The 24542-nt window shown below is 36.1% G+C and overlaps 1 protein-coding gene across 4 annotated transcripts in view; it reads right to left on the bottom strand.

Annotated features, from left to right (window-relative positions):
- The window catches only part of LOC135849683 (coiled-coil domain-containing protein CG32809), a 29761-nt gene extending 6440 nt beyond the window's left edge, over window positions 1-23321 (bottom strand). For 2 of the 4 annotated variants that reach the window (XM_065370199.1, XM_065370202.1), the window contains exons 1-20: window positions 23018-23321; window positions 21578-21933; window positions 16910-17043; window positions 16640-16823; window positions 16368-16566; window positions 16071-16257; window positions 15739-15892; window positions 15247-15388; window positions 10379-10510; window positions 10153-10268; window positions 9809-9856; window positions 9588-9677; window positions 9159-9218; window positions 8888-8971; window positions 8639-8792; window positions 8422-8544; window positions 8234-8341; window positions 8048-8146; window positions 7870-7953; window positions 7710-7800 (exon numbers count right to left, since the gene is read on the bottom strand). In XM_065370199.1, the coding sequence (XP_065226271.1) occupies window positions 7710-7800; window positions 7870-7953; window positions 8048-8146; window positions 8234-8341; window positions 8422-8544; window positions 8639-8792; window positions 8888-8971; window positions 9159-9218; window positions 9588-9677; window positions 9809-9856; window positions 10153-10268; window positions 10379-10510; window positions 15247-15388; window positions 15739-15892; window positions 16071-16257; window positions 16368-16566; window positions 16640-16823; window positions 16910-17043; window positions 21578-21725 (2337 nt within the window). In that variant the 5' untranslated portion in view covers window positions 21726-21933; window positions 23018-23321. Of the gene's footprint in view, window positions 1-1526; window positions 1577-7709; window positions 7801-7869; window positions 7954-8047; window positions 8147-8233; window positions 8342-8421; window positions 8545-8638; window positions 8793-8887; window positions 8972-9158; window positions 9219-9587; window positions 9678-9808; window positions 9857-10152; window positions 10269-10378; window positions 10511-15246; window positions 15389-15738; window positions 15893-16070; window positions 16258-16367; window positions 16567-16639; window positions 16824-16909; window positions 17044-21577; window positions 21934-22998 lie in introns of all 4 variants that reach the window. The other 2 variants (XM_065370203.1, XM_065370200.1) reach the window with 2 other exon arrangements.
- Window positions 23322-24542: the final 1221 nt, after the last annotated feature.

Genomic DNA, 24542 nt, shown 5'->3' with positions numbered 1-24542 from the left:
CATGCCAGGTATAGGCACATTGAAAGCATTCCTGTAAAATTAGTTGGTTCTGGAGAAAAGCCCTCGATACATGAAAATAGTGTCTATGTTCAATGCTCATTATCAAGTACCTATCTATCTACAAGGGCGAATAAATATTTGCCGTTTAAAAAAAACATCCGACAAAAATTCAAGTAGTAAATTGTATACTACTCGTAGTAGGTACAGTACGCAGGTAAGTACCTAACTACGTATAGACTTCCACCACCACACGTACATACATATACCTAGTACATACAACAAAATTCTGCCATAAAACAACTACATGCGAATTGCGAATCTACGAACAAACAAATGTATCTACGAGTACTAAACCTACACGCTACACGCTACATCAATATTACCAGAACGCTCGAGTAAAATGAAATAAGGGCGTAAGTACGTAGGTATTGCGCTTCAATCATGCACAATTGCGTTTTCATGCTCGCTTAGCTTAATAAAGCTGAAAAAAACATTAGGTACCGTACCTACAGCAGAGAAAAATTATTAGGTAAACTTTTATCGAGTGAGTATAAAGGGCCCAGAGATTTTGATTTTCAGAATTGACCGCAGTGAATTACATAATTTTAGTTGTCGAAGATTTTCGGTAATATGCAGCTTATACTCGTCTTAGGTAAGTAATTATCAATCGAATCGTTTCCTACGCCATCATCCCCTATACTAATTATCGTAGATAGTGTACATCTACATCATCTGATCCGAGTCTTCTTGATCAAATCCTATTCTACTCGCGAGTTGGTTATTAATAAAACATAAACCGCGGACCGTGGACACCATTTTAACAAATTAAGTATGCTTCCTCGAAAAAATTCTAAAAAAATGAAAAAACGTACAAAGGCATCCCGTGCTTGCGGTTAAGAACTAAACGACAACTTGACTGAGACTGACTCGACTTGCCAACGAGAGAACATGAAAATTCTAGACCTAGGCGAGGAATTGTTGAAAATTTCACAGCGCAACCAAATACTTTACTTGTAAGCAGTACTCGTCCAGGTTACACGCCACACGGTAATCGACCAATAAAATTAAATAGAAAAATAATCGGAATATATAGAAAGCATACGGGTCTCGATAGGTATATAAAAATAACGGATCTGCATACCTACTTTGAGAACAACAAGCTATACAGATAGGTAACAAGGTACAAAGTGAACAGGTAAAAATTGAAATAATTAGGCGTGTTTTGCTGCACATAATACATACATCGTACACCTACAGGTAAAGGTTGAATATCCAATATTTTTTTTATAAAAAAAAAAAATACACAAGTATGTATTTATGTATGTTACTTGTTTGTGCTATGAGGATCTTTAGAATATAGCAACAAAGCTGAAGGGGTCAAGGCGCAAAAATTTCAGAATTAAATAAATATCAATCCAAAAAAAAAAAAAAAAGGAAATAAAAATAGAAACACGCTAATTTTTAAAAAAATAAATAAACTTCTAAATAAATATTTTCCAAAATAATGATAATGAATGTGTCATTACTCGTGACTCGTAATTGCTTCCTTGAAGTGAGAACTCCATTTCCAGCCAAACTGATTACAAACATAAAATAATACTTCAAATGAATGCCAACTAATTTTTAAAAAAATACCTATATCCGTACACCTAAATCTTTAATGTAACTAAGTACGTATTTTTAAGTTTCCGCGATTTCTGAGTTTTAATATTTTATTTTAGGTAATTTTTTTCTCAATCCGATCGGTTAGATTTATTAATTTACCCCTGGGTAAGTACCTGCGACTAGTGAATATATGTACTTAGTGATTGTGTAACACCACCCAACTGATACAAGTTTGGGTAATCTCGAATAGGTAGAGCAATAAACGAACGTTAACTTAGGTACCTATTTACGATTGGCTAAGGTCAAGTATCAGACAAATTCATTCGTCACTTAATTTTCTCCGGCTGTAGAGGTAACCGAAATCTGAAACGAATGAATGGATAAATTTTTCAATAATTATTAGTCGTTTTTCTTCTAGAGTCGACCTTATTCTCGAATATTCGCATCTTATCGTATTTACAGCGTAACTCACGAATCCGCCTGTTTTTATTTTTTGTTTCCTTTTCAACGAGGTAGGTAGCTAGGTAGGTACATACTCGTAGGTGAATAAAAATGGTCAGCCCTTCGAGAACAAAAAAACAAAAATGATACCTATGCAGTATCCAGTATCCACAGTAGATTACAACAATCCCAAATGTACCATTTCACGACTTTCTAGAAATCAAACGTAGAATTTTTGAAAAATTCCTGTAACTTTTAGAGTTGATTAGGTATAGGTACCTTACGTATGTATACTATCCTATGTATACTATCCTATGTTGCCGAGGACGCCGAGCGAATTGAGTAAAAATAGTCTTAAGTATTTGTAGATATTAAAATATCTACTTAAATCCTAGCTGTATCATCATTTGTAGTAATTTTATAGGAGGTATGTCATACATCAAGCCGCCAAGCAGAGGAATAAATGTAGGTAAGGGCTGACATGGCAGACACACTGGTATAGCGTTAATAGTTGATGAAAAATATGCAGATAATGCTATTAGGACGAAGGCGATAAGTGATCAAATTGCAGTAGTAATAATAGACACAAATCTGGCCCCACCAAGCATTATACAGGTTTATGCTCCAACAAGTCAGTCAAAGGACAAAGAAATTGAAAAATTCTACAAGGACTTGGAGAAGACGTTTGGCTACATACCTAGACGTGATGTCAAACTGAGCAAAAGTTGGAAAAACTGACGCCTCAGATGGGTTCTATGGTTATGTTATGTTGGTGGCCATGGATTAGGTGCAAGAAATGAGCAGGGTGAAAGATAGATACAAATGATACAATTTTGCACTGAACAAGAAATGATCATTACAAATACACTCTTTTGGCATCATAATTGACGACTGTACTCATGGAAATCTGGTGATGTGTCAAAAACCAAATCAATTACATCCTAGTATAGAAGAGGTGGAAGTCGGCAATAACACAATCCAAGACTTATCCTGGAGCAGATGTAGAATCGGATCACCAACTACTGGTGGCGTCATTCAAATTGTGTCTTCCTAGTGGCAAGAAACCAACAATGAAAAATTGCATACACCTAGCCAACCAAGAAACAAAAAGGTCTGCTGCCCAGATAGATAAATATTAATCACGCGGATGAAGAGGGCCCAAATATCTTATGGGAACAACAAAGGCAGAAATCCAAAAGAAACTTGATTTGGTGATTGAGAATAGGAAGGAAGAACTGATAAAATGTCAAACATGGATCTTGGAGGGAACATTGAAGCTCATACGTAGAAGAACACAGAAAAGTAAAACTACGTAGGTGACCCGCTCTGACAAAACCGACCATTTCGACAAAATTTCAAAAAATGTTTTTTTCTCAAAAATCTGATCTTTCAACCCTTAAAACTCATTTTAAACATCATTATTTTGGACACTTTTTTTTGTCGAAACGGTCGGTTTTGTCAGAGCGGGTCACATAGAAGGAAATGTTAACAAGTACAAGGCCTTCAATAGGAGTGTACTGAGAAATTGTAGGAAAGATAGAGAAGCCTACCTGAACAGATGTTATAGGTAAAGAAATTTAAGAATATGCCGACCACAATGAATCAAGCATACTTACTATTCAAGAAGATAAAACAGATTACTAAAGATTTTAACCCACAATCACATGAAATTAGAGCCAAGGATGGCACAGTCGCACAGGACTCGCATAAGATTCTAGAGAACTGGAGATTGTGTTGCAGTAAGCTATATCAGAGTAGATTGTGTTGCAGTAAGCTATATCAGAGTGAACCACAGAACCAAAACAACAATGAAGTACTAGAAATTGAAGTGGATAGTGTAGAAGAGCCGGATATCTTACTGGACGAAGTAAGAGATGCCATCAAGGCGTTGAGAAAATGCAAATCATCTCAATGTGTAGGTATCAGATTCCTGCACCATGTAGTTAAAATAGCCGAATAACCACTGGAGCTATCGGCTAATCTAACTACAGGTTACTAACTGTAGTTAGTTTTGTCGGTGTGCGCAACCAATGAATAACTAACTACAACTACCTGCTGATCCAGCGGTAGTTAGGTTAATAACTACGATTATACCGCATTCGCCAGTGTTGCAAAGATTGGACTTATCAATATATTTCAGTGATTCATCAATCGGGGAAGGGATTGAAAATTCATTTTTCAAAAATATATTGCACAATAACTATGAGAGTGCGGATAATTGCAGGCAGTGTAGTTATTTTAAACACAAGTTAGTCAATGGTTACATTATCTGAGTTACAAGTATTATCGCACTGGCTGGTGTGGTTATAACCTGCCGTTAGGATGACTAATAACCATAGCTATCCGCGCTCGATGCGAGACTAACACATAACTTTTAACTACACGGTGCAGGACTCTAGTAGGTATTAAGGCTGAGATACTGCAGTTGATGGGTGAGAAAGTAAAGAAGGTGACTTGGAAGAAATGCAACAGCATGGTGCAAAAGAGAATGGCCAGAAGATTGATGCAAATCAGTGTTGATTCCACTACACAAGAAAGGTGATATGAAAAATTGGGCTAACTATTGCATGATAGCCCTGATTCCACATACCAGTAAAGTGATGCTCTGAATAATCAACAACAGGGTCAAGGCATACTTACATAGGCAGATTCCACTTGAACAGGCAGGTTTTATGCCTGGAAGAAGTACAAAAGAGCAGATTTTGAACATTAGACAAATAATTGAAAAATTCTGTGAATTCAATGCCCCTGTGGTATGTACTATGCTTTGTTGGCTATGCAAAGGCCTTTGACTTTGACTGTGTCAATTGGACAAAGCTATATGAGATACTACAAAAGATGGGAGTTCCAGAGCATCTAATTGAGATTATCAAATCGCTGTATGGCAAGAAAGAGATGATGATGAGAGTAGACGGAGAAGAGTTGGATCCGTTTCATCCAGAATGGGGAGTAAGGCAGGGCTGCATACTCTCACCTCTGCTGTTCAACATCTACCCTATTGACAAAATTATGCATAAAAACAGGCGTGTTGATGCGTAATGCGTGAATTTGGACTTTTTTCAAAAATAAACATGCAATTCGGGCTGCGAATAGCATGCATAAAAGCAACGTTCAAGCATGTATAATAAAAGAAAAATTGAAAAAATTTTCTGCCCTGGGCAGGAATCGAACCTGGGACCCGCGATTTCAATGTTTCCGCGTCACCTAACCCACTTGGCCACTTTGCTGCTTGCGAAGAGTTGAGTTATTTCCGCATAAATGTGTGTGCGTTGTGAACTTACAAAATTTTTTAATTTTTCTTCCAAGTCCAAAAAGTGCAAACATTTATGGGAAAATAACTCCACTCTTTGCAAGCAGCGAAGTGGCCGAGTTGGTTAGGTAACGCGGAAAAACAGAAACCACGGGTCCCAGGTTCGATTCCCACTCAGGGCAAAAATTTTTTCAATTTTTATTTTATTTTACTCGTATATGCTTTAACATTGCTTTTACCCATGATATTCGCAAGCTGAATCGCATGCTTTTTTTGAAAAAAGTCCAAATTCACGCATGCTTGTGCTATGCATAAAAACATGCGTCTTAGCATGCTATCACATAATTTTTGTCAATCGGGTATGGCGAGTACACCATGTGAAAAGCTCCAGAGAATGGGGAAGGCGGCGTCAAAATAGGAGAAAGAAGAATCTCAAATCTCTGGTACACTGATGATGCCACCTTAATAGTTGCAAATGAAGAGGAACTGGCAGAACTGATCAGACAGGTCAGGATGGTGAGTGAGGACCTGGGACTCTTCATAAAAGACCTGAATGAATTTAAAAAATTGAACTAGTTTATTTATTTGGGTTCACTTATGGATGTTGTTGATGGAGGATCAGCCAAGGAAATTGGAAGAAGAATATCTCTTGGAATAGTGGTGATGTCTTGGTTGAGAAAAGTCACCACCAACTGGAAAATCTCCATAAAAACGAGGAAGAGACTAGCCAGGACGCTATTTTTTCTGGTTCTTGTACATGGAGCGGAGACCTGGACGTTGAAGCAAGATGATCAAAGAAGAATTGATGCCGTTGAAATGTGGGCATGGTGCAGGATGTTGATGATACCATACACTGCACGCCAAACAAATGCATCAATTGTGGAACAACTGCAAGAACCAACCAGGCTAAATAAAATACCAAGATAATGAGTTATTTTGGACACATAGCCAGAAGAGGACCACAAAACAGTGAAAAAAGAATTTTCTTTGGCAAGGTACCCGGAACACGAGGGAGAAGAAGATCTCCAACAAGGTGGACCGATACAGTCACACTATAGCTCAAGACAGACAGGAGTGGCGGTCGTTATTGGGGGCACACTAGTTGCTTGCGACTATGACGTTGATGATAATGATCTACGGAGACTTCACATTATACGAAAGTATCATTAGGTATATATCCTACGTACTTTATATGTGGAATGTGGATGTAACTATACCTATTTGTATTCAATGTACCTCTACCTATCATGCTAAAACTTTCGCGAAAAGTCAATTAATTTCTTTTTCCGGTCTTTTTTTTTCTTTCTTTTCAAATAAGTTGCTCTCGTAACTCATCACAATTTTCATAAAATTCTCGATAACGCGATTTTAAAAAAATGCAACGTTAATCGTCAACGCCAACGCCTTGACGCGACCAGCATCTAGTTATCCATTATGTATGTTCGAAAACTAGAATACGTTATTTACCGATGTGATTAAATTATTTCATTATAGATATACCTGACCCTAAAAGCGTTCAACTTACGCCTACTACAAAAACGTATTCAACAGTATACTCAAGCATTCAACAATATCATCCTCATTCACATTATATTGTAATACAGAAGATCGAAAGAAAGAACCAACAAAAAAATATATAAATAAATCAACAAAGGCAACTGTTAAAGCTGTTTGAAGCACTCTTCGGTACCGAAGAAGAGAAAAATTATTGACCGGCTGCTCACAGACTAATAATCAATTAAAAACTACCCACTACCTTTAATTTTAAGCGATTACCTACGTAGAATAATTCATGCCAGATAACAATATTATATGTATAATACGAGTATGTACTTATTTAAGACTGAATACAAAAAAATACGTAAAATACAATTACGCGTACTACCGCACATCACCTCTACGCGTTCATTATTATAAGGCCAACTCCATTTATCCATCGAGTATACCTAACGGCTAACTCGCACATCGAGTATACGAGTATGTAACGTAACTAAACGCAAGTAAACCACCGTATAGCGTAGTATATTGTTAAGGTATAATAAGGTTACACAAACACGTATAATATGGCCGACAATAAGAAACGAAAACATGGCAATCATTCGTTTCAGTTTTCGGTTCTCATTCATATTCGATGACACGATACATTTTTCTAATACTCGTAAGTTCGTTATCGTGTTAATGTCAATAATTATTGTCAATGCTAAAAAGCTCGTGTCGACGTTGCTGCGGAAAACTAAGCCGATCATTTAATTAATTGAAAAAAAAAACTATTTTGGAAAAGACAAAAACACCAGCGATAACAATACGAAACTACCCCTATTTGCGGGAGAGCCGCATTATTTTTCCGTCTCCAGAAGGAGAAAGAAAATTTCAAGAAAATACACCCCAAGTAAGCGAATAATGAATTGCCTACCTTTCCCGAAGTAGGAGTAACTGGAGGAGTTTCATCGGTAGTAGGCGATAAACGATTATCTGGCAATCTTTGTTCTTGTACAGACGCTAGTCTGGAATGTGAAAATTTACCTATATAATCACCGACTGCACTTTGGCGGACGAATAATACGAGTAGGTACCTTTTGAGCGTAACTAAAGTTCCAGTCAATTTTTTACACCTTTTCAGGGCGCTTTCTAGTCTATCGGGCTCTTCCTTCAAGAATCTGAAACAATACCGAATTTAAAACCGTTGAGAGTTGATGGAAATTTCTGTTCAAAACTGCGTTGGTCGTGATAAAAATGATAGATTTTACTGACGTTTCTTCCGTTACGATCCTCTCCATTTCCAGCGTCATCAGGGATTTCATCGCGTTTTGGAGCAAAGGAAATTTCAATTTCAAATCCGCCACCGTTTTGCTGCCAAAAAAACAAGGCACATGAAAGCGATGAGCAAGATGATGATTTTCTAGTTGAGAGAGCGATATTGACGTTATACCAACGAACCTCGATTTACTCAAGATTAATGCCATATTTTCAACATCGGACATGTTCACTCTGGTTTTTCTATTGATAACATTACTTCTCAATTCTTCTACGGTTCCTTCAAGTTCTCTGAAAATTTCAACGAAAAAAAATCAATCGTATGAGAGAAAAACGATGAAGAAGAAAAAGAAAATGGGCAAATTACATACGTTAAATCATCTTCAAGTTTGATGATTTCTTGTCTATAAACTTCTTCCTCTCTGCTGATTTTAATTCTTTCAGAATCGGCGCCTCCCGACCACAGACATTCGCCACCACTCATTATCATGGATCTAAGGCAGTAAATTTTACACGAGATTAGTAACCGATGAATAAGAAAATGAGAGTGATACGCTCGTAACTCGTTTAAGGAAGGTTGAAACACACCTTATCTTAATATAGGTATCTCTAACGGTTTCTTTTACTGCGTGAGCCTGCGCTTGAGACATCCGCCTGAGGCTTCGAGCTTCCTGTCTTAAATCTCTGGCTTTCTTCTGCAAGCCTCTCAGCTGATTGTACATTTCTGGAGTTAGTTGTAAATCTGCGGACGAGAGAACGACAAAAAAATAAAAATATATCATGGCGACTTATCACGAATATGCAATTTTTGATGTAGGTAGGTAGGTAGGTACTCGCCTCTGTATACAGTTCTACCATCGTAAGGTGCCGGAGATAGAGATAACGGTTTCGGCGGTGGCGTAGGTTTAAATCGGTCCCTTTCTGCAACATGAAAAACCATATTTTATGAAGGTACTCAGAATTAGGTATTTAAAAAATTAAAGTAGGTAAATCATCGTTTCCACTACCGACGCAAATTGCACAATATGCAACCACAGCAAAGCTACATGTCATATCTATTGCCAACAAAAACACAACACTAAAGACAGAGACAACAGGATTGTATTACCTTGAGAGGACATTCTAGGCAAAGTCGAAGATTTTATGGCTGGCTTAGCCGGCTTACTGTCTGTTATTTACGCAGCGTTTGAAAAAAACACACAGAAACAAAACAGCGATAGGTACACAAATATGTAAATAGATATTAGGTAGGTAAGGTATGTATAATGCAATTATTTGCGACTGAACAAAACTACAATTTTTGTACGTTTTCATATACCTAAGTATACCAACTAATGCTGGATTGATCAGGAAACGACTGGAAAATAGGCTACCCATAATTATTTTCAAACATACATTTATTAAGTAGGTACCTATTTGAGAATGAAAGTTGAAAATACGAGTACATACGAAAGAATAGGTACCTATGTAATTACCTATGAGAGGCAAAAAATGACAAAGAGAGGAGAGGAGCGTATAAATAGCGTTAGGTGCCTACCTGTATGCTGAGGCGAATGCTGCTTCGGTGAACTCATATCTGGCGGATCATCGCTAAACGACACGGATTTCTCAAATGAAACAGATTTATCTGTAATCAGACGGGCAAAAATGATTAATTCATTCTTCGTTCAACGCAAATATCTCATCCTCAATCAAAAAAAATAGATCGAATTGAGAACTTGGTCGAAAGAAAGAATTATCAGAAGAGCAATATATCACCTTTGGACAATTTAGGCGGTTTTGTATCCGATCTCGAACATGACTCGTCTATAATGCAAAGAGTAAACAAAACGATTAGGTACCTAATTGACCACTAGTATTTTTAACTACCTACGAGGAGATTTGGTTTCGCGTCGGATTACCGTAGATATATATACCTAAATGTACCAATAGAGGTACCTAGATGACTCTCACACTGAGTACCTATGTATAACAATCGACAATCGGCAGTAATCTTTCTCGTTGGGGCTGGGGACCTTTCCTTCTTCTTTCAAGAAAATGAGAAAACTAAAGCAATTAATGAACTTTACTATTTTACGATTTAGTATGTAGGTAGTAGATACCTGCGGAAGATACGTCCCGATCTCTGGGCGAAGGCGTAGGTCCGGTTTGAGTCAACGCTTTCTGAACCAAACCCGTCAAGTTGGCTAGTTGTCTTTCCATATGTTCTACACGTAATCTGGGTACAGATATCGTTAAAAATACATAGTAAGTACATCAGACATTACACATTACCAATACAGAATAGGTATCAGGTAAAAGGCGTATGTAAGAAGTTGAAGAAAGTACCTAGTGGCGTCAAGTGGTACAGCTGGTGTCAGGGTCGCAAGTCCAAATGCAGCAGCCGGGCGTACAGTGCCGGAAGGTGGTAATTTAACGCCGCTGTATAAACTGTACCCATCTTCTAGTAATTCGGTGTCACTTGAAAAAAAAAAAAAAAAAACAGAACGAAAGTAAATATACATTTGCGAATGTAATTCTCATTATAACGATAACGTAGTCAACAGATGAAGGAATTGAAGAATTCTACAAGGACTTGGAGGAAACATTAGGCAATGTACCTAGACATGATGTGAAACTGGTAATGGGCAATTTCAAAGCAAAAGTTGGAAAATCTGACGCCTCTGATGGGTTCTATGGCTATGTTGACTGCCACAGATTAGGTGCAAGGAATGAGCAGGGTGAAAGATTGCTACAATTTTGTGCTGAACAAGTAATGGTCATTACAAATATACTCTTACAGCATCATGATTGACAACTGTACACATGGAAATCCAGTGGTGGTGTTAAAAACCAAATTGATTACATCTTAGTACAGAAAAGGTGGAAGTTGGGAGTACATAACACAATCCTAGACTTATCCTGGAGCAGATGTAGCATCAGATCACTAATTGCTGGTGACTTTGTTTAAATTGCATCTTCACAGTGGGAAGAAACAACAACAAAAATCGCATACACCTTACCAACCAAGAAAGAAAAACTACTTGCTGCCCAAATAAACATTGATCACATGGATGAAGAGGACCCAAATATCTTATGGGAAAATATGAAGGCAGAAATCCAAAAGAAATGCGATTTGGTGATCAAGAATAGGAAGGAAAAACTGATAAAACGTCAACCATGGATGTCAGAGAAACATTTAAGCTCATAGAAGAAAGCAGAAAAGTAAAACTGGAAGGAAATGTTAACAAGAACAAAGCCTTGAATAGATGGGTTCAGATAAATTGTAGGAAAGACAGAGAAGCCTACCTGAACAGATGTTGTGAAGAAATTCAAGAATATGCTGACCACAATGAATCAAGCACCTCAGATGTGCTGAGAATATTCTTTCCAACGTGCGTGCATAATCTTTCTCATGTGCACTTGCACTTGAAAAAAAATAATTAATTGACATATCAAAATATGTACTTATCCAGTAACTCTGGTTCATAATTTGTGCATAAGGCACCTGTGTGAACTTAAAATTGATCCAATTTCATCAGTAAACGTTAAAACTTCAGAGATTTCCTATAAATTTGGCAACATTTTTTTTAAAAATGTGGGAAAATATGCTTAAATATGCCCACATGTTCTCGTCATGCGCGCATTTTCCCAACCATGTCAAGCATACTTATATTCAAGAAGATAAAACAGATCACCAGAGATTTCAAACCAGGGCTGCATACCAATATAAACACCAAAATACCAATACCAGCAATATAAGCAAATTTTGATAAAATTTACCAGGGTGTCTACTGGCAAGAAAAAGGCAAGAAAGTTAGAAAAAGGCGAGAAATTCGCATGGGTGGCAAGAAAGTTAGAAAATAGTATAGAAATTCCTTCGAAAAGCAAGAAAATTTCCAAGAATTCACATCAAAAATCTCTGAAAAATTGAAGTTATCCCACCAAAATTTTAAGTTTTTATTTTGTTAAAATTGATGATGTTCTACTTTTCGAATTAAAAATTTTCCAAAAATTTTGCCCTCGCTTCGCTCGGGCCATTCAAGATGCTATTTTCAAAATTTTCAAGAATTCAAAAATTAAATAGGAAATTTTTCATTTCCAGGTAATTACCCAAACCATTTGAAAAGTGCAAATTTTTCATTTTCTGAACAGAACGACTAACTTTTCAAAATTGTTGATATTATTGAGCTTCGCTGAAAATGTAAAATAAATCATACAAAATGGTCGTTTTTTCGTTTTTTACACCAATTTTTTCAACAAATTTTCGCTCTCGCTTCGCTCGAGCTGTAATTTTACCCTCATTTCAATACAATGATCATTCATTGTGAAGAGTTTTCTGAAAACTACCTAAAATGTCCATTTTTCGTGTCTAAATTTCTGATTTTGCTCTCCCCTCAATCACAAATAAGAATATAAGCTCTTTTATGGTTTGATCCTATAATTGTTGTATATGTCACTGGTATTTAGCACGTTAAAATTTCGATTTTTGTCGGAAAAATAACAATTTTTTGTTGGAAAAATGACATCATATGTACAGCATACACCCCCTCCCCCAAATAACCTGACTTCGATCCGCATTCGAGTTAACTTTTTATTTTGTTACTGTTTTCATCATAGAATTGAATTCACTTCAGTAGACATGCCTCAACGTCTGTTTTTATCACGTTTTTTTATTACTATTTTTTCATTTGAGAAATTAATTCACTTCTCTGCTTTGAAGAATAAATTTTTGAGAAATTTTGTTGGGGGGGGGGGGGTTAGAGGGGTTAGCGAAGATTATCTAGATGCGTAAATATGAAGGGGGTAAGAAAATTCATTTTTGGAAGCAAGAAAAAAACAAGAAAAAGGCGAGAAATTCGCTTTTTTGAATTTAGTAGACACTCTGTTTACAAATACCGTTTTACCAATACTGATTAGCAGACAGATGAAGTACCTACTGATTTACAAAATACCGATAAGAGTTGTTGAAACAGTATTTATACCAAAATACAAATACCGAAATAATTTTCAATGGTATTATTTTGGTACCTATTTTGAATTTTCATATTGAAAAACTTGTAACGTAACTCCGAAATCGAGGTGTTATAAAATATAAAAAAATGTAAGTCCCAAAAAAATGAAGAAAATTTTGAATTTTTTGATTTCTACATTATTTTGTAGGTATTGAATTTTCAGTGTTAACCTCCTTAAGTATTGCACCTAGTCAGGCAATATGGTCAATTTTGGCTGAAAAACTTACTTTTTAATTTGGTATTATGTTGGAACAATACCAATACCAATACTGGATACCAAAAAAAAAAACCACAAAATAATAAAATACCAAAGTACCAAAATCATCTGTATTGGAGAATACCGAAATACCAATACCATTTTGGATACTGTATGCTAAATACCAATACCATATACCAATACGGTTTATGTTTATTGGTATGCAGCCCTGTCTCAAACCACATTTGCATGAAATCACTGCGGAGGATAGTAGGTGTAGTCTCATGGGGCTCAAATAAGATTCTAGAGAACTGGAGATTGTATTGCAGCAAGCTATATTGGAGTGAACCATAGAACCCAAATAACATGATGAAGTACCAGAAACTGAAGTGGACAGTGTAGAAGAGCCGGATATCAAGCTATATTGGAGTGAACCATAGAACCCAAACAACGTGATGAAGTACCAGAAACTGAAGTGGACAGTGTAGAAGAACCAGATATCTTACTTGTTGAAGTAGGAGATGCCATCAAGGCGTCCCCATTCACAAAATTATGCTTAAAAACATGCATAACAATGCGTGATTTTGGACTGGTGTAAAAGCGTGCATTATCGCGTTAAAAATGTTCATTTTCGCGTTAAAAATGTTCATTTTCGCATACTAAACAGAAGTAGAGATGTGCAGTCTGAAAAGTGAAAAGTGAAAAGTGAAAAGTGTAAAGTACTTTTCTTTCAATGAAAAGTTGAAAAGAAAAGTTCCTACTTTTCATTTCACTTTTCAATTTTCCCTTTAAAAAAAATCGTGTGACCAATCAATTTACTCATCAGAGAACACTGACCTCATTGATGAACTCAAATATCAAGTTTATGCTCTCACGACTCCTTCACCTTCGCAATTCAGTACCCATACGTGGGCGCTGAATTGCATTTTGATATTTTTCATAACATTTTTTCAAAACTGAAAAATCCAAAGATGTTAAAGGCTGTAGAAAGGCTCAAAACTACCACTATTTGATTAAATATGTGAAAAAATATGATTTTTGTTTTTTTGTGTTTTAGATAGGCAAAAAATACATCAATTTGAAGCTCTTACAGAGAGCTTTAAAATGAGACTCACACGATTTACTTTTCACACTTTTCAGTGAACTTTTCACTTTTCATTTCACCAAAATTACTTTTCTGAAAAGTGCACATCTCTAAACAGAAGCAATCTAGCAACCTAGTATTTTCTAAAATGCACCAGTGAGTAAACATTTTTCCAAGTCCAAAAATTGATAACATTTATGCAAAAATAACCTCTAATCTAATAAGCTGCAAGGTGGCCGAGTGGGTTAAGTGGCCGCACAATGCAGCAACTGGGAATCAATCCCCGCATGTGGCGGAAATTTTTCAATTTTTTTTCATTTTTTTGAAAAAATTATCTATTGGAATGTCTTGAAATTCACAATTAATTGGTAGATATTATTGCCTGTGAGTTATGAGCAATTTTTCTGCTAAAATTTTCACACTTTTTGTATATACTTTTGGTTTACTTTTAAGCATGCTATTCACTGGTTGAATAGGATGCAAATTTTTGAAAAAGTCCAAATTCACGCATGCGTGTGATATGCAAAAAAGCATGCATTACAGCATGTTGTACGCACAATTTTTGTCAGTAGGGGTTAAGAAAACTCAAATCTCCTGGATGTGACAGTATTGAGACTGAGATACTACAGTCCATGGGTAAGAAAGTAGAGAAGGTAATGTGTAAGATATGCTACAACATATGGAGCAAAAGAGAATGACCAGAAGAATGTTATCAACACGCTTTAATGTAATTTTTGGCAAGTTCCATCGCTATTTCACTACTTAGTTCTTTTTTTTCCTGGATTATTTACAGTGTTTCCAAGGTTTTCAATTGTGTTTATGGAAGAGATTTCAATGAGCGATGTAGGTAATTTTTTGTAAACATTGGTGAATTTTCCTGAAATGTTGTCAGCTTTTTTTAGCATTTATAATCATATCTTACCTAGTTTCTTCGTCGATTATTGGCGTTATGGAAGACGGCCTAGTTCCGTACTGCGAATAGTAGGGATCTTCGTATAAATTACGACTGTATGAATTATAACTACGGTTAGGCGCTGGCGCTCGTTCCGGCGACGACATAAACCCTATAAAAAGAAGAAGTAAAACTGAAAATCACCGTTGAAGGAAATTTGGCACTGGTAATCTATGCAGAGCGACGCAACAATTAGCCATTAGCATCAGTAGGCATTTCTCAAGAGAGCTGCATACTGCGATGCTGATACTAAAAATTGGAATAGCGCACACGGGCCTCATCAGCAAAATTTTTGTCCAAAAAACGATATCAACTGCGGCAGGTGCGATTTTGGAAAAAAGGGTAGGTACAAAATGCACGAGTACCTACCCAGTACTTACATATGTAGCTAACTTTCTCGATAAATTCGTAGGTACCTAACCGATGTTTGTAACCAACGATAAGGTATAAACTTGAACTTACCCGCGTGAGGCTTCGTCGAATTTGGAAGCATTGTTGAAAAAGGTCTAGTAAGAGATGCTCCTGCACCGACGCCTCTGGGTAGGGTTTGCGATGTGCCAGGTGGAAAAGAATGCGTCATATAATACGGCTGATGAGCGAGATTACCTTTGTTCCCCTGCAATAGTATAGTTGATATTTTAAAAATATGTGAAAAATTCTGTCATAGCGAAATATCTATGTAGGTAGATGAAGGTATCTCGTATGGTATAATATTGTCGAATCTCGACGTTAAAAGAGATAAATAAAATATGGTTGCTGCGATCAAATCAAACACCTGAAACGCTAGCACTAACCTTTGTTTTATGAATATGTTGATGTTGAAATTCGGAATCGAATTCCGGTTCGCTGAAATACGACTGATCTTGATCGACCCACATATGAGATTGAGCCGACAAGCCGGCCGGTAAACTGCCTCCGGCAACATCCGCAGATTCGTACAGTCTTAGGACAGAACGATCGCGAATTTCGTTTAAATGAGATCTGCACAAATTGAACATTAATTAGTAAAACGTGGGTACCGGTACTCGAAAGTTGCGAGGTTTTACGATATTAGTAAATGGTACATTGGTATTTTTAAAAATTGCATTCACCTTAAATCTTCCAACTCGTAAAACATATCTTTGTTGGAATCGTGTATGTAGATTTTCACCTGAGGCGAATCTAAATACTCCATAGTGAGTTGTTTAGGAAACGATCGTACGAACAACGCTTTGACCGTATCCAACGATGTGATTTCATTTGGCAACAGAGATCGTTTGGTTTCGTTTCGATATTGCAAAAAAACAAGACCTACGTAGTAGAAGATGATGAATTAGAAGAAAAAGAGCGTAGAGCGTAATTCGACATCACTCGCCAGCCTTACCTAGCGGCCTTTCGAGCGTTTTAGAAGGAGTTCTGACTACTGGTAAAGAGCTACGCTGTTTATTTCCTCTTCGGAATCCGGTCGAGCTGGTCTCCACCTCGGACATGATACCGGGATCTTCATCAAATAGTACGGAATTCGACGGTGGAGGATATCCTCTGGTTAACGGTGACTGAAAATACGACTTTATATGAGGTGGCGATTCGCGAGTTCAAATCGTAATTTGTACGCTTTCAAAGGTTTACTTGACGGCGTACTACCGAGACTTACTTCCAAATCCATGCTTTTGTTGATATTATTCGGCTGGTAATTAACGCCGAGATGGTGATCTCCGGTCAGCGTATGACGTCTGGGATCTTCGCGCCGGTTGGCGCGATTTCTGCGTTCTTCATCGGCCCGGTTTCCTGAAACAAGAGCGTACGTGGTCGTGTTATGCGTTATTCCAATTTCATTTAATTTTGCAAGATGGTACCTAACTCCCCTCCCCGTCTACTAATCTATCTTGAACCACCTTGAAACAAAAAACAACCGCAAATAAGGAAAGGAAACAGAAAGAAATACGACATGACACGAAAAACAGCCACCGGCCACGTCTCAATTTCATTTCATCACCAGACGACTAATTCTTCAACGAATTGAAATACGTCTTAAAAGCCAGTCTAATCGAATCGAGCAAATTTTTCGACAAAAATTGAACGATTAGGTACTTATACATAGGTAGTAGCTGTAGCTAAGTACATAATTAATATCGCAACGCAAACGAACGAGCCAGCTAGCAGCAGCGAGCTGCTCGGCTGCGCGGGCTGGGCACGTTAGACTTAAGCCTCCGCCGCCGCGCCGGGTCTGTCTTTCTAATACGTAATTTTACGTATCTCGCTATGATTGCGCTTGTAATTGAATTTTAATTGCGGCTCGTCAATAGAAATAATCCGTACAGACGGTGAATCTAATTCGTTTGCCACGCAGATGGTCACGTAGCACGTACCATACCTTCCGAAATGTGACAATGAAATGAAATGTGTGTATTCGTATCTACTACTTGTAATACCTAGCTATGTCCTGCGTTCAATTTCAAAGGCGCGCAATAATACGTACGATAAAACATTACCGTATGTAAGATGATATGTAAGAATTGTAGGATGTACGAGTAGAATTGTTGGCGCATTGCTCATCATATATTCTCTTACTCCAGGCATGAAATTCGGTCACTTATAAAGTGACTTAGTCACTAATTTCACTTTCAAGTCACTTTTGTTACTACATATTTCACCGAAAATGGCCAATTTAAAAGATTTGTCGTGTAAAAAAAAAAGTGCAAAATTTTAGGAAATGATCAATATTTTTCATAAAAATCCTTCGAAATCATCGTTTAAAAAAAAAAATTAAAAATCAACTGTTCAACACATTAAAAATGTAAGACGATGTGATTGGATAGAACCGATATTTTCTAAACCGTTCCTGTCATAATTTCGAGTGCTAATGTGCTTTTTTCGATTTTTGGTGAATTTTTGAAAATCATATGAGGGGAAAAAAATCAAAATTTTACCAAATTGACCAAGACAGATGAAATTTGGGATATGCCCTATTTTCGATACACCAAATAGATTGGAAACTGTTTTAACCCGTTTTGAGCAGTTCTGGAGCCTCCAGCAGATTTTTGAAGCTCGAAATTTCCCAAAATTATTTTATCAAAAAAAGGAGATGGAAAGCTGAAATCATTCTGAGAATTAATTTCAATACGCTAGGAGGTCAAGTGCAGGGGGATTTCAAATTGTTTTGGAGCCTCCGGTGACTTTTTGAAAATTACTGGAGTCACCAGATTTTTGAAACTTGAAATTCCCACAGTATTTTATCAAATGGAGTTAGCAAGCTCAGACATCTCAATTGGTCCTTTTTTTCAATCATGGTCCTTAAAAGTCCTTTTTTCTCAGAAAGTCCTTTTTAGGTCATTATTTTTATGATTTTCCCTCGCCTTGAAAAAAATTATAATTGTACCTATAAAAAAAAGAAAAAAATTGGGTAAGTACTTAGGGGTTTTCTAATTTCGACCGGTATTATTATTTTTGAACTTCTCGATGGTTTTGAGTGGATTTTCTCCTATTTTGATTGATTTTTACATCTTGAATTTTGGCGATGATTTTTTTTTCCAAAATAATTTTTCCATGACTTTGCTATAAATTTTGATGATTGTTTTCGCCTGGATATTTGACGAATTTTATTTTCACTTGAGCTTGTGTGATTTTATTGCTCAAATAGTTGGAATTTCTCCTTATTTCAGTTCGATGGTTTTTTTTTGAATTTTGTGATTTTTTTTCTTCGCCGATTGGGTGAGTTTCCTTTTGAATTTTTGTAGATTTTTCCCTATTCTGACTGGTATGATTTTTCTGAATTTTCGCGAGTTCTGTTTTTTCAAGTTTTTCTATGATTTTCTCAAAATTCCCATTTTTTCTCTCTTCTCAAATTTTGGCAAAGTTTCTCCAGTTTTGACAGACTTTTTTAACTTTGAATTTTCACAATTCTACAGTTTTGTTCGAAATTATGGTCATTTTTTTGCCTAAATTTTGACTGCATTTTTTTTATTCCAACAGTTTTTTCGAGTTTCGTGTTTTAAAAAAATTACATAGGTGATTTTTTTTGCTCACACTTTTGTGGAATTGTGATTTGTCTTCTTCCAAAAATCGTGATTTTTTTTAAATTTTAATCTTTTTTTTCAAGAAGGGAGGGAAGCTTCTTTAAAGATCAGATGACTTTGTTTTTTTTTATAGTCACCTTTTATGGTATAGATTTTTCTGCATCTTGATATCTTTCATTCGTTGATCCCTCTCTTCCTTTTCCTCTTCCCTTCCAGATATGAGGGAAGGTCCTCCGGATTTCCTCTCTCTTTGAACAGTTTTTTTTTCAAGTTCAAATTATTTTTTTCTGTTGAATCCTCTTCAGTTTTGCTAGAAATTTTTTGATGATTTTTCTCAAAAATTTATCGATTCATTTTCGAGTTTATGCCTAATTTTAATTCTCGTGAGTTCTCTGTTGTTCTGAATTCTTAATAATTTTTGCTGAACTGAACTTTCAAAAGTTTTCTATTTTCATAATTTCCATAATTTTGTTTTTTAATTTTATTGATCAAGTTTTATTCTTTTGAATTCTCGTAAATTTTATTTTCAAATTTTTCGAACGATTTTCTCCAAATTTTTGTGTTTTTTATGTCTGAGTTTTTGTGAAGTTTTCGCAATTTTATCATTAAATTTCGTGAGTTTTTTTTTCATTTCTTGCGATTTTTTTCTCAAAAATTATAGTGTTTTTCATCTTACTTCATCTTACTTTTTTCGGTGGATTTTTTCTACTTTTAATCGAATTTTTTTCTGAAATCCTCGTGATTTTTTCAGCTTTTAAATTTTTACAGAACTCTTGTTTTTTGGTTCATTTTGAATTTTTTGCCCTTGAATTTTATTCTTAAGGACTTATGATTTTGATATATTAAAAGAAGATCACGAAGAGGTTTTTCAACATTATTTTTCGACTTTTTTTTTCTCTCTTTCCGGATCTTGATCATTGCTCTGCTTGCTGTTTTGATCTTTTTTTCTCAATTTCTATAATTTTGTCGCCTTTTTTCCATTTATTTTTTGAATCGTGTCAACTTTGACAGTTTTGATGGGGGATTTTTTTTTCTTTTTGAAGCGAGGTACTTTTTTTTCAAATTTGAATTGCAATCTCCCCCCCCCCTCTGCCCCTCCGCCCTTTCCTGTTGATTTTAATAAGTTTCCCGATTCTTCTTATTTATGGATTTTTTTTTACAAATTATTGTTTATTATTTCTAAACATTCGAATAATTTTTTTTTCATCAAATCCTCGCTCATGTCAACATTTTTTCTATTTTACAATCGGTATTTTTGTGTTTGAAATTTTGAAATGATTTTGAATAAAAGATTAAATTTCGTCCCTCCTGTTTCGGGAGAGTCTCCTTTTTCTTTCAATTTTGCAATTTTTTCAGTAGTTTAATTATAATTAACAAATTTTTCGATTATGTTTCCGGAATCCAATGTTTTTTTGATGCTTTCTTTTTGAATTTTGATCTACAAGTACAACTAGTTTATTTTCGAAATGTTGATAACTATCTGTTTTAAGCTGTTGCTAGTTTTTTTTTCAAAAATAGTTTCTATTCCAATTTTGACCAAACAGCAAACACGCAGACATCTCGACAGTAAAATTTTGTTGAGAGATTAGGAAGGAGGAAGGGGGAATATAACTCAGGCACTAGCGGACTGAGCCACAAAGGCTCCTTGAGAAAATTACGGAAATTTGGGCCCACCATTCGATCAATGAAGACCAGACCATACCTACTTATTTTTGCTTTCAGAGTTCTGTTGTGGGCGGTTCGATTCATAATGATAATGAAAAATATCGTGATTCGAATCATCGCTTTTCCAGCAGTGATTCGTGATACAATTTCAAAAAAAAAAAAAAAATTAAAGAGACCCGAAATGAATCTTATTTTTTGCCCTTTTTGTTCTACTCGTATATTCATTAATATTCATTAGGCGACATGTTTTAAAGGATGTTTCAAGCGGAAATTAATTTTCGCCTTATCTGTTCAAAATGTTTTTTTTTTGTTCCGAAATCGTAAAACAAAAGTCACAATTAGGGGATTTTTGCAAAAACGTCCAAAAAGCATGAATTTTGTCTTGCCTACCTAAAAAGATCTCTTTTTGTTTGTTGTAAAGTTAGACAAACAAAAATGCTGTTCTTTTCTCGTTTTTTTTTTTTTTTTTTTTTTTACAAAATTGCTTAAGTTAAAACCTTGTTTTTGTCAAATTTCATTCCCCGGCCGCCCCCTCCCCCATTCTTTTATTTTTTTTCAGTTTGTACGACAATTTTTTGATATTTTCAAAATTCCCCATTCGCCGACAAAAAACGTTTATTCATCGTGGTTTTTGGACTTACCTTCTTTGCCGGATTTCCTCTTTTTCTTGACCGAGCTGCTGAAGGTTTTAGACGAGCCGGTTGAACTGGCGGAGCTGTTTGAATTAGCCTGCGCCCCGGCCGCCGATTTATCCTTCTCTTTGTCCTTTTTCCAACGATTAATCAACATGGTTACGGGCAATTCGAGACGATTTTCCGACAAATTGCGATTAATACGAGGTTAAAATCTCAGATGCACACGTATCGGCCGTCAGGCAAGTCGCCATTTCGTAATCTCAACCGTTTCATTTTTGTTCATCATCGATCGCTCGGATCGACACAGATAACCCAGCTCATCAGGCGAGTGGTACGTCGCTATTGGTCATTATTTGGTCACACTGTTCGAAGCATAACAATAATTACATATATACTTTTGTATGTAGGTAGTTGAAAAAAAAACGAAATCTACGCACAACTGACACTGAAATACGATTAAGCTCAAGCTGGAATAGATCGATTAACCTAGTAAGCGTGTAAATAAGTAATGTACTGATTATTAGGGAGGTGGAGGTAAAATAAAAATAATAGGAGAGACAGGTAGGAGGAGTGCAATTTCAAGAAAACTCGCCATTATTTCGTCTCCACCCAAAAATTCAAATTCAACGAACTCGGCATAAGCGAATAGAAAATTTTCAAAATCATGACAAAAATTCGCCACTCGAACTCTACAAGTGTGTTTTGCTCGATCACTCGCAGACTAAACACAGAAACATACTCGTACACGCATCATGCACCGAATCGAGATGGGAGATTGGTTTTTGGGGTCCCTTTAACAATGCAATGAATTCGACTCGATCACAGTAGGTACCTATTAAATTGGGGATCGACCCGACCGCACCGAAGTTACTCATTCATTCGCACGAGATTCGTTGATTGAAGCGAGGCTGACGAGAAGAAAAAAATAATTTTGTGAAAAAGTAGGGGTAGGTACCCTAATCACTAATTTACTTTCGTACGTTCTACGAGAGTACATTATCACATTCCAAAATTAGTTAGCAAATGGGATAAAATGCTGAAAAAATTGTCAACGTGATAATTAGGAATGTAAAGGACCATAATAAAGGCGTAGGTACACAAATTGACGTGAGATTCGAAATCAGCCAACGAGTAAGCCATAAATAGATTGCCAAAGTCGCAAAATTATAGCTAAAAATAAGAGTAAAGCTGACAATTAAAACGAAAAAAAATAAATAATAATAAAATTTTTTTAAAAAAACAGAAAAAAGTTTCTTCAAATTTGGAGATGATTTTAGCGGCGTGTCTAAAAAGCGGCTAATTTGTAAACAAGAAGTTATAAAATATGCATCAATCGTACAAATACATATGCACTTAGCACACTATACAAATGTACGAATTACGCTCACAAGTATACGAAGCATTAGTTAAAATGTGTTTATAATGACCCAACAACTGAATAATTACGTCGATCGCAATTCCAGCAATATTGATTGAACGGAGAAGAAAAACGGCAGATTTAAAAATTAGTGCACATGAAGCGAAAGGCCCACCGCAAAGGGAACTTGACACAGCCGAAATTTTCGTCCAACACTTTCAAACTTGGTAAATATAAGTAACCGCTAAATCACGCGTTGTATCATTTAAAGATACGTGTGAAAATATCGTACGTTAATAAAGAAATAAATAACACATATTAGACGAAGTAAAGACAGCGCAGTGTACTACAGTCTCTTCTGTATAGATTTGCTGCAGCTCGCAGAATAAATCAATAACGCTACCACACAGGGGCGCTAACTCTGGAGAAAAAAGCGTTTCGAATTCGCGAGCCAGGCCAAGCTAGAGCGCTGTAGCTTTACAACGCGAGGGGGAAATGTGACCAACCACTGCCTACTACGGATACAGCCTGGAAGTGCAATCTGGCAACGTTGCGCATCTAGTCCTGCTTTATCAATCGTTCTTATGTAGTTATCGATGCGTAACGTTGAAATTCAAGTTTTTCTCGGAACTGAAGGGGTTTAGGAAAATTTTTGTCTGAGCATAAATTGAAGAGGATGAAATTTCCTATCGATTGGTACATTTTTTTCGTGTTTCGTCCAGAAATGGCGATTTTCATATCATTTTTATGGACGAATTTTTAAAATGTCAACTTAAAATTGAAATTACGCAAAATTTTCAGCGCTTTTGGTTTAAAAAAAAAAAAAAAAAAAAAAAAACATTTGAAAGGAGATAAAATTCTGAACATTTTGGTATATTAAACTACCTACTTACATTTGTGTTCACTCGAAATTTTGAGTAATTTCAATTCAAAGTGTTGACATTTAAAAAAATCTGTCCATAAAAATGATAAGAAAATCGCCATTTCTATGCGAAACTCGAGAAAAATGTACCAATTGATAGGAAGTTTCATCCTCTTCAATTAATGTTCGAACGAAAATTTTCCTATACCGCTTCAGTTCTGAGAAAAATGAAGAATTAAAAGTATGGCATAGGACTATCGACTATCATATGGTTTTTGCGACGTTGCCGCTCTGCATTTCCAGGCTGTGGAAGTGTGGACCATTCTAGGGTTGCATTTCCATTGCCATTATCTAAATAGGTACCTATCGTACATTCTCCTGATGTAGGCTATACATACCCAGAGATGCTGCGATTCCCAGGCTAAAAGAATCGCAGTTCCCAAATGTGCGATTCTGTAAATTTTGTAAAAGAGTCGTTCATTTGCTGTTCGAACCGCGGTTCTATTGCGGGTTCTCCACTACAGGACTTTGCATGTTGATGCTCGAATAACACATGTGATAATATCAGTTCTGTGATGCTTTTTTTGGTAATTTACTCACATTGTCACACAGCGTGTGAAATTTGATGTCTTTGCCCTAGTAAAAAGTAAAATAAAAACTATGTAATGAACGCTATTTTACGCTACAAGTTGTATAAAGTGGGCTATTATGGACGAGTGTAATCACACAAATCACACACTCGTTCATAATAG

Source organism: Planococcus citri, chromosome 1 (genome assembly GCF_950023065.1).
Source record: "Planococcus citri chromosome 1, ihPlaCitr1.1, whole genome shotgun sequence".
NCBI classification, from domain to species: Eukaryota; Metazoa; Arthropoda; class Insecta; order Hemiptera; family Pseudococcidae; genus Planococcus; species Planococcus citri.
The sequence above is the reverse complement of the archived record's forward strand: the minus strand, read 5'-3'. Positions and strand labels throughout refer to the sequence as shown.